The 10,672-nt window shown below is 53.0% G+C and overlaps 1 protein-coding gene across 1 annotated transcript; it reads left to right on the top strand.

Moving 5' to 3' along the window:
- Positions 1–1,534: 1,534 nt before the first annotated feature.
- A4GNT (alpha-1,4-N-acetylglucosaminyltransferase) lies at positions 1,535–7,710 on the top strand. The gene is made up of 4 exons (XM_058844107.1): positions 1,535–1,669; positions 4,971–5,099; positions 5,744–6,193; positions 7,099–7,710. Exons 1-4 carry the CDS (start codon positions 1,535–1,537, stop codon positions 7,708–7,710), a joined length of 1,326 nt encoding a protein of 441 aa, XP_058700090.1.
- Positions 7,711–10,672: the final 2,962 nt, after the last annotated feature.

The raw sequence follows: 10,672 nt of genomic DNA, 5'->3' as shown, positions 1-10,672 counted from the left end.
AATACCAGCTGCTATCTGTGTCCTGCTGCTGCCGCATCCTCCAGGCTTCAGCAGACACTTCCCAGTGCCCTGGGAAGGGAGGGAGGGAGGAAGGAATGGGCCACCCTGTAATCATAGCCTCGTTTGGGTTGGATGGGACGCTGAAGATGATCCATTTCCGATGGGCAGGGATGCCATGGATCTGCTGGAGGGGTGAGCACCCGCTGTGTTCACCCCCAGAGGAGCTGCCCACCCCAACTCCCTGCAGGCCACCTGCAAGCGATGGAGCCGCTGTTTGCCGAAGGGGAGGGATCCTCACCGAGGGTGTGCCAGGGCTCCTCACTCACGTCATTGCCCCAGGGATGGTTTTCAGAGCTGGAGCCCTCCCGGCATTTTTACCCGGGCTCTTATCAGCTGATTAAGCGCTGGGTATCTCGCTGCCATTCCGTGGGCGCTGTTTGCTGTGCCTGCAGCAGCTTCAGCAGCTCTGCATCCTCCGCCAGCCCTCCCAGCAGGAACCACCTACCCGGGGCAGGGTCTCCGCATCCTGCCCAGGGGTGAGGGGCTGCTCCCGAGCGAATGGGAGCGCCCTGGAATGTCGGTGGCTGATTTTGAAGAGCTGGCTGGCTTTTTGGTGCCATCACGGGCTGCCGGGAGGGATGCACCGAGCGGCTTTCTGGTGGTTTCTAAGCACTGCTGGTGGAGAGAGGCGGGGGTTTGGATGGAAAATGGGGGGTTTGCCGTGTCTGCATTTGTGCAACACATGGTGCTGCCAGCACTCGTTGGCTGGACAAATCTTCCAGCTCTCCCAGCTTTTCTGGATATACAGCTTGGCCAGAACTAGGAAGAGAGAGGAAAAGGATGAGGAGGAGAGCTGCAAAGAGCCTGGCAGCTGTCGGTGGCTGGAGGCAGGGGTCACATCTCCGCTGGATGCTGTGGTGTCCTCACATGGGCTGAGCAGCTCCGGATCAGGGGGATGCACTGGGGAGTTTCCTTGGATGCCGCGGTTCCACCTCTCCTTACAAATTCTGCTGTCCCAGCACCAGAGTTCACTGGAGCTCACACCCCTCAGTCTCCAGAGCCAGGAGAGCTCTGGGAGAGTCTGTCCAGTCTGAGGTGGGTCACCCAGTCCTGTTCCTGCCCCCTAAAGGCATCCTGCTGGGGACACGCGGGGGCTCGGGGGGATCGGGGAACCTCCCCAGCTGCCTGGGCAGGCACGGGAGCCTGTCAGGCGGTGTTTCAGGATCTGCAGTGTTATCTGGGAGGTGTTTGTGTAGGAAGCCCTGTTGTTGCCTCCCTTGGAAGTATCCAGAGCACCGATCCCACCCAGCAAAGTTCTTCCTTGCCCTATAAGAGCCTCCCCTAAGTGCGGATCTGGACACAAAGAGAAAAGGCTGAAAGTGCTGCAAACCACCCCCAAAAGGTGCCTTTCCCCAGTCCCGCCCATCCTTTGTGACGCTGGCAGAGCAGGGGACTCACCTTTGGCCACTGGAGAACCTCTCGCTGCCCCAGCTGAGCCTTATCTGGGCAGCCCGGGAATGCAAACAGCAGAGCCATGAGGCTGCTCCGAGCCCGGCCGGGACAGGACACAGCCGGGAGGCAGAGCAGCTCCTCGGGCTCTCCACTGCCTGCGCATCCCTCCCAGGGCAGCTTCCACAGCCTGCACGCTTCTGCTCTCGGCAGCCCCCAGGTGAGTCCTGCTCCATCCCTAAACCTGTTGAGCTGGAGAATGGGAATGCAGGTGTGGCACAGCACAGTGAGAAGCCCCTTCATTTGCAACAGATCGGCTGTTTTAGCTAATCCTGCCGCGAATCCGATAAATTCCTGGCACGGGCTTTCCATGAGGAAGCGCTTTCCCAACGTGCCTGGTGTTCAGTGTGACCAGGTTGGGGTTGAAGTGCTTACACGTGCATTAGCTTGATTGCAGCTGTAATTTCCTCCAGCAGATCCCATAGAGACTCAAAAATAAACTGGTGTGTTCTCAGGAGGGGCCGTGTGTGTGGAAATCAGGGACTGGCCCGGGGTTATTCCCAGAAACATTTTGGGTGGGTGTATCCCAAAGGCAAATCCCACCGGCTCTCAGAGCAGAGCTGCAGGGAGGGGATAGGCGAGAGGATGGGGGTCTTTGCTTTGAATCCCGAGAGATTCCAGGAGCTGTGGGGATGCGGATCCAGTGGCAGCGGGGTTTGCCAGAGGACTGTGAGATGTACAGCTTTTGCTTGCGCCGTTTGAACTGCACTTTGTGATGCAACTCTCGCTTTGGAAAGCCTAAAACTGACATGAAGTCTGGGCTCGGCAAACTGCGAGCTGCAAGTGCTGGGATTATTTATTTATTCATTTATCCTTTTATTTATTTATTTCAAAAAGTCCTTTTTTAGCAAATGAGGAGTTTTAGTCCTTGTTCAAGCTGAGCCCGAGTCCCTGCGGGGCTGATGGGTGTCCCGTGGGCTGTCCTGGAGACATCCCTTTGTGCACCGCAGGGGCTCCAAGGCTGTGAGGTGACCCAGCAGCATCACTGCCCCTCCTTGGTGGCAAAACCCCGCTGTATTCCCAGCGCCTGAGTCTCACGGACACCTTGAGGAGTTATCACAGGCATCTGTAGTAATCTCCCCTGTAGTCTCCCAGCCGTTCTCATCCGGCACTTGAAACACGGAAATTGCCCCAAGAAAAGAAATCTTTTTACAAGATGGGCCATCAAGGCAGCAGCCGCATCCCGGAATCATCCCACTCAGCAGGGTAATCTATTCAATGGCCGGGATTTATTTTTAACATTCGGCTCCACAGTCCTTTTAACTCAAGCAGGGAAGGGAACATTTTGATAACAGCAGCCTCCAGGTCAAATGTGATGAGAATTCATAACTCGCCACACAGGGGTTTTGGAAAACCAACCAAGCAAAACAATTTCCCGGAATGAGCCGATGAAGATGCGTGTTTCTCTTCACCACGTCGTGCGCAGAGCAGGGAGGCGTTGGAGTGGCTCCTCATTCTCTGCCCACAATTTGCAAATAAAATGCCTCCCGGACTGTTTTAAATTTGAAGGACTATTGCAAGCACGGCTTTGCTGGGCTGCTCATAAAGACCTGAGACATCCGATCTGTCGGCCATCAAAGGAGAAATATGAATTCAGTAATGGGAATGTCCTCATGGTCCTAACTCTAATCAAAGCAGAGCCAGGGGTTTCTGCTTCAGGAGAGTGGCATCAAGATTTAAAAAGGAGCAGAGGGACTCCAGTCCCTGGTGGGCACTGCAGCAACAGCAGGAATGATTTACAGGGGCACGGAGCGGCAGGACAGGGGAATGGCTCTAACTGCCAGAGGTTAGATGGGATATTGGGAGGGAATTCCTTTCTGTGAGGATGATGAGGCCCTGGCACAGGGTGCCCAGAGAAGCTGTGGCTGCCCCTGGATCCCTGGAAGTGTTCTCAGACAGTTTGGATGGGGCTTGGAGTAACCTGGGGTAGTGGAAGGTGTCCCTGTCCTAAGGGTACAGGAGCACCACTGGGTGCCCCCAGGACTGGGATGAGCCAGCTCAGACTGGAAGGATCCCCCTGAGCTTTCCTGGCCCTGGAGTCCAAGGGGTGTGAACTCCAGTGGAAGGGGGTTGGAACAAAATGAGCTCCAAGGCCCCTTCCAACCCAAACTACTGTGGGCTGGAAAAAAACCACCACCTGGAAGTCTGAAAATCTAACCAAGCCGAGATGGTGAGAGAGCTGCCAGGGAGCAACTTTTTCTTTTTGTTTTATTTTCAAATGACGGGAGTAAATTAAGTGTGCCAGTCTGAAAATGAGAGGCAGGTGGGAAAGGCAGGAAGAAATCTGGAGATTGAGCAGATTATTTTAATGTTAGTGCTGGTGTCTCCCGAGCCCTGTGGGGCTGGGCTGGGCTGGACATGTGTGTTCCACCTGAGCCCCACGGGGCAGCACCTAAGGAGCCTTATCTGCAGGCTCGGGAACACGGCCTTTCCAAACCGCAGGTATTTGTTCTTCATTCCCCGTCTTCCGTTCAGATTCTGTATCTGCAGGGAGGCCCCAGGTGCTGCCACTCACAGCAGAGCGCAGGGACAACGAGAGAAACTGGGAATTGGGTTGGAAAAATTAACATAGAATCCCAGAAAGGTTTGGGTTGGAGGGGGACTTAAAGCTCATCCAGTGCCACCCCTGCCAGGGGCAGGGACACCTTCCACTATCCCAGGCTGCTCCAACCTGGCCTTGAGCACTTCCAGGGATGAGGCAGCCACAGCTTCTCTGTGCAATCTGTGCCACCACCCTCACACCCAAGAATTTCTTCCCAAACTCCTGTGCTGTCCTGGGAACCCAGGATGTAATGAGAAACCCTGTGCAGTTGGAATGGAAAACAATAAAATCTGTTATGCAGCATGGGAAGCAGCACTGATGGGAACAGTCACTGCTTTAATATTTAATTTGATGAGATCCAGCTCTGAGAAATGGATTGGGAGCTGCCACAGCTCCAAGCACAAGCTCAGTGCTGGCAAGGGATTTCCATGGGGTTTGCTCCGCTCCAGACTTATCTGTATTCTGGAAGGGTGACATGGAATGAGGCTCATTAATTATCCCAGCACACAGAGCTGTGTTTCCTGCCATTCCCTTCAATCAGTCGAGCTCTGGACACTTTCAGGGCCTCTTGGACATTGGGTTGTCATTCCAGGTGTGTCCCCTCTGCTGAAGCCTGGCTCCTGGTCCCTGCAGAGCCACTCAGGTGCAACCAGGGGCCATTTCAGGAGGGAATTTCCTTGTGTCACCAGACAGTGCAGTGCAGATCCCATTCCATCCTGCCTTTTTCCAGCAGGAACTCCCCGTGGCTGTATGGCCTCGTGTCCTGGTGGGACTGGGAGGGGGGAGCTGTGCCAGGCACAAGACGGGTCTCACCAAACATGTGCCTTCTTTGTCCTTTCAGGTGGATCCCACACCTTTTCTGTGACTGAGCCAGCAGCAGAGCTGGTTTTTCCCCCTTGCACCATTCTCATACCTCCAGAAATCCCTTTGCATGCTCCAGACAGTGTGGGTGTCCCCACCAGGGAGCTGCGCTTTGCAGGAGTCCAAGAGTCACCACCAGGGCAAGAAAAGGTGCTGGAAATGTAGACTTGTCAGGACTATAATCCAGGTAGGTCATAATTCCTTCCTTGTGTGAAACCATCCGCTTTCTATGCTCATCAGCTTCTCTCTGGTCCATCACAAGACTCCATCCCTGCAGGACACAAATCCCTCACATCCCTCGGGGTTGAAGTGTTAGCAGAAGGGATGGATTTGGAAAAAGCCTTTGGTGTGCTGATGTTTTAGCTCTGGGTGACACACCCTGAACTGTAATCACAACCTTCCCCCTGTGACACTCGCAGCCCCTTGGGTTCCACAGATTCCCTGGGACAAGCACATGTTGGAATGGCACTGCAGTGCCTGGGAACAGTTCCCCACACCAGTCTGCTCCAGGGATGGTCTTGGGGCTCCTTCTCTTGGCATGGTGACCCTTCTCACCTGCTCTCCCTGGGTCCTTCCCTCTCTGCCAAGCCCATGCCAGCACCCATCCCTTCTCCAGGACCTCTCCTGGCTCCCCCCGCCCAGCTGGGGCCAAAGAGGTGAGACCCCAGATCTTCATGCCAGGGAGAAGAGCCCTCTGCACCCATAGAGGGATTGTCACCAGGCTTGTCACCAAACTGCCTTCACCTTTCACTCTCCAAAGCCACGTCCCTCCATTTCCCAGGCCTGCTGAACAATAACTGGTTCCTCCTGCTGTTCTTTGTCTCTCCTTAGCACCCATGCCGGAGGCATGCCCCCAAACACTCCAGGAAAGAAAGAATGTTGAGGAAATTCCAGATATGCCTCTGTTTCTGCTTTGTCTCGGGCATTTTGTACGAGATCTCCCTCTTGTCCAGCTCTGTCTTCTCCTACTTGCCCATGTCCCAGCACTACCTGACACCTGAGCAGGTGCTGAACCTTGGCAAAAGCATCATTTTCCTGGAGACGACGGAGCGCCTGGAGCCGCCCCCGCTGGTGTCGTGCTCCGTGGAATCCGCTGCCCGGATTTACCAGGACAGGCCCATCATCCTCTTCATGAGGGGACTCTCCAACGAGACGGCCTTGGACATGAACACCAGCTATGCAGCCTTCTCCCTCTTGTCTTCTATGAAGAATGTCTTCATTTTTCCTCTCCAGATGGAAACCGTCTTCCAGGAGACCCCTCTGCTTCAGTGGTACAACCAGGTGAGTGTTAAAACAAGTGGAAAGCAGGAGAAGAGCCATAACCAGGGGTGGGAAAAGGCTTTAAAAGGAATGAGGAATGCAGGACTGTGTGAAATTTGTGACTTTTATTGTTTTGGTTGGGAAGAGATTCATTTTGGACGCCTTTTGCTGTGTATTCATCTCTCTGTTTATGGCATACATGATCGGCCTTATCTGGAGAATCGGGTTTTTTGGCAAAGGAAACATCGGTAAAAATAGATTACAGACGTGTTTTGAGAAAACAGCCTTAATAATCTTCCCCAACAGAAGCTGGTTGAACAAAATGTGCTGCCTGAGCACTTGATAGAGCTGCCTCACTCTGACGGAGCCCGCAGGAGATAAGAGATAGGGGAGAGATTTCAGGTTCTACAATAATAGAAACATGCAAAGCCAAGGTGGGATCTGGTGAGCTCCACCCTGGAAAAAGTTCCTGGCAAACTGCCCACAAGTAGCTTTGGTCAAACTGCTTGGGCAGGGCAGGCAGATTTCCTCCAAACTCTTTCTTCTCCTGAGAAAAACTGACTCCAAATGCCAACAGATGCGGATGAAAAGCCTCCAGCCTGGTTCAAAGAGCTGGGAGGGATCCGGGAGTGTGTTAAGTGGGTTGTGTCCCACTGAAATAGCAGGGAATGACTCATGGTGGCATTGAGTTAACGCTGTAGGTGCCATCAAACCACCTGGGACACGTTCCTGCATTCCTAATGCTAACAAAGCATTGCCCTGCTCCAGCTCCTTGTCTCATCCCAGTAAAATCCAGCGGCTGGAGGCAGCAGAAGTCTGTCAGGGGCATTTGCAGGTGCAGGTTTATGGTGCCATTTGCTGCCCCGTGGATGGACTGGATCCGTTCCCTGCCCGCAGCATCACGTCTCACCTTTCCCACTCCGCAGGTGGTGCCGGAGCAGGAGAAGAACTGGGTGCACGTCAGCTCGGACGCCAGCAGGCTGGCACTCATCTGGAAGTACGGGGGCATCTACATGGACACGGATGTCATCTCCATCCGGCCCATCCCCCAGGAGAGCTTCCTGGCGGCACAGAAGTCGCGATTCTCCAGCAACGGGATCTTCGGCTTCCCTGCCCGCCACAAGTTCATCTGGGACTGCATGGAGAACTTCGTTCTCAAGTACAACGGCAACATCTGGGGCAACCAGGGCCCCTTTTTGATGACGAGGATGCTCAAAACGCTCTGCAACCTCACAGATTTCCAAGGCACCGAGGACCACAGCTGCCAGAACATCTCCTTCCTCAACCCCCAGCGTTTCTACCCCATCCCATACCCAGCCTGGGGCCGGTACTACCAGGTGTGGGATAAAAGCCCCAATTTCAACCATTCCTATGCCCTGCACCTGTGGAACTTCATGAACCGCAACCGCAAGGTGGTGGTGGCCGGCAGCAACACCCTGGCTGAGAAACTCTACAAAACCTACTGCCCCACCACCTATGAGGACCTGATCCAGAATGCCAAACACAGGGATCTCCCAGGCCCTGAGGACATGGAGTGACATGGAGCACGGAGGGGTGATCCTTCCAGCCAAACACAATCCCCACCCTGTTGGTATCCGGCTTTGTAGGAGAAAGAAAGAGCTTTCACAACCACCATTCCTATTCCCTTAGGATGCTGAGAATAGTGGTGGGTATTCATTGGATGTAGACTCCAAGGACACCTTTGCCTCAGTTCTGTTTCCTGCTAGGTGCTCATGAATCAAACCTTCCCAAATCTGAGGGATTTTGAAGCTTTTCATGAGCTTCTCCAAGGGAAAAGTTCATAAAGAGAGGGATGGCCTCCCACAAGGAATGTTGTCTCTGCTCCTCTTGGACCTACTGGCAGCTTTCCACATCAGAAAAGTTGGAAGCACAACAGACTTTGGACTGGAGCCTCCAGGGCAAAAGAGGAGAAGCCCAAACCAGCATCTTTTCCTGGTCTTTTCCTCACATGGACTTTACACCCTACGTTTTTGAGAGGGACTTTAGTGTGAGTGACAATAAAAGAGTTCATAAACACCACTCCTCTGAGCTCACTTCTTCCTGAAAAATGAGTCACATTTTCCAAAGGTTTGTTCTCCCACACTTTGGCTTTTGCCAGGAAGCAGCTGCTCTGCCCCATCCTCACAGGTAAATCCTGGCTGTAGAAAGTGTGCCTGGAAAGGGGATGAGACACCAAGGTACGATAGGGATGGCCCTCCAGGTTCCCAATTTTAAATAAATGGGATTTATTATGAAATCCATTTTTAAATAAAAGGATTTCAATGGTGGTCACCCATGTCCAGCTGTGCAAACATCCCATTTCATCCCAACAGGGCTCCCAGTGAGCTATCCCCTTCCAGACACTCTTTCCCAGGATAATGCCAATCCACCCAATTCCCCAAAGAGAAGCCCAGCTTGCAGATCTCTGCTGAGTCTCTCTGAACAGCTGGTTTTAACTTGGGAGCAGAAAGGTGGGGATCAGTCTCCGTCATCCAATGTTTGCCATGTGCACAATGCTATCTCCTGCAAACACAGCAGCTGCTGAGCCGGCTGCAGCTCCGAATTTGGGATCCAGCAGGAGAAGGGAGCCCTCTGCACACAGGGTTTATGTGCTCCTGCGTTCGGGCAAGGGGCTCCTTCTTGCCCTGTGTTCCTCCAAAGTCACTCCAGTGTACGGCCAGGTGGTGCCATGTGATTGTTGGAGCAGGAGGGAATATTTTTCCTCTCCCTTCCCTAATGTGACGCTCCCATGGCTCAGCCCCTGCCATGAGTTTCACACTCTGGTGCCATCCACTCCGGTGACAGCCCTGATTGTTCCCCACTCCTTTTGATCCCTCACACTCCTCGCTCCGCTCCTCATCTCTCCTCTCCAGTTTCTCTCTGGCAACAAGTGAGGATTTGCCTTTTCTTCCCTGTGACTTAACTCTGGGAGTGTCCATGAGGGGAGGGGTCTGACTGGAGCACTTCACCACTCAGGCTCCCTTCAAACATGAGCTCAAGGAAGAGGCATTTCCAAGGCTCTGCTCTGTTATCCAGTGGCTCCTCTGGAGATGAATCCAATCCCATCCCATTTCTCTCCCCTGCCTGACAGGGGCTGAGGAATCCTGCCAGGACTTGGAGCAAAGCAGGGCACCAAGCACAGCCAACCTCACCAAAGTTCTCACATGGGAGGTGTCCCAGGAGAAGCTGGGAAAGAGCAGGAGGTGCTGGCCGCATTTGAGAAGGGTCTGGAGGAGATGGGGAAGCTGCTGGAGCAGGTTCTGAGCAGAGTCTGGGTCTCCAATAGGTGCTGCACTGCCAGGAGCACCAGGCACACACACCCAGTGCCTGCAGGGTGCCCACACTGAGCTGGCTGCTCCCAGCAGCAGGAATGGAGCAGCACAGCTCTGGAGGGACAAGGAGGACAGCAGGAGGTGGAAGAAGCTGATTTTCCCACAGCAGCTCTTCCTGCAGCTGGTTCCAGCAGCTGCTGCAAGGTGGGAGGGTGTAAAACACCCCCGGGCATGGCACTTATTGCTGCATCCTGCCGGTGTATCCTACACCTTGGCCCCAGAAAAATGGGATGGGCTTCAAACTCCTCTCCAACCCCAACCAGTCTGGGATTCCATGATTAAATTACCAAGGGAAATAACACCAGAAATGACTGAAGCTGTGTCCTATCATGGCCAGTGAGAAGACCTAAAATTGTCACCAGCAGACTTTGTACCTGGCACATCTTCTGCCCTTTGGAAACATCCCAGTTATGAATAAAAATCCAGAGATATTCCCTGGCTGGTGAGGGGAAGAGGTGGCTGCAAACCCATTTTACCACATTCCCATCTTCTCATTCCTTTTTTGCCTCAGCTCCCATGCTGGGCAGCAACCCAAGGCCACCAACACCCCGGAAAAAAGGACAAGAGAAATAATATTACTACTACTAATAATAATAGTAGTAGTAGTAGGGAAAAAAAAGAGCCCTTGGCTCATTAAGAGCATTTAAGCAGATGTTTAACCCTAAGCAGCCTTAAAATATTTGCTGAGCTTAGACTAAACCTAATTTCAAGCCCCATTTCAAGCCCATCCTGTGATGTTTTACTCTATTTGGCACTCATTAAACACAAAGTATCATATGAATATCATCAGCACAAGTCACCCACTGGGGTGTCATTCATCAGAACAAGGCTTTAAATTCTGGCTGGGAGCATCTTTTCCTTGTCTCAGGACTGAGTGGCACGTGGGGTGTGACAGGATGGCATCTGATGGCCAGGTGATTGTGCTGAGGGAAGGAAAGGCTCTGAGCTGGCCCCTTCCAGGCATAGTCAGCTGAAGGAACACAGCTCTTGGGGCATCTCTGTGCTCAATTTGCTCTTTCCTGCGCTGGTTTTGAATACATTTCATAATACTATTCTGCAGAGAGAAGAAAAATTGCCAAAAATTACCAAAAAATGGTCTGTGATTCCCAGTCTGTTTCTTTACAGATCCAACTGCTCTCAGCAAACAAAGCTGAAGGTAATGGTGGCA

Source organism: Poecile atricapillus, chromosome 8, assembly GCF_030490865.1.
Source record: "Poecile atricapillus isolate bPoeAtr1 chromosome 8, bPoeAtr1.hap1, whole genome shotgun sequence".
Lineage (NCBI taxonomy): Eukaryota > Metazoa > Chordata > Aves > Passeriformes > Paridae > Poecile > Poecile atricapillus.
This window is presented reverse-complemented; position numbering and strand designations above follow the sequence as displayed.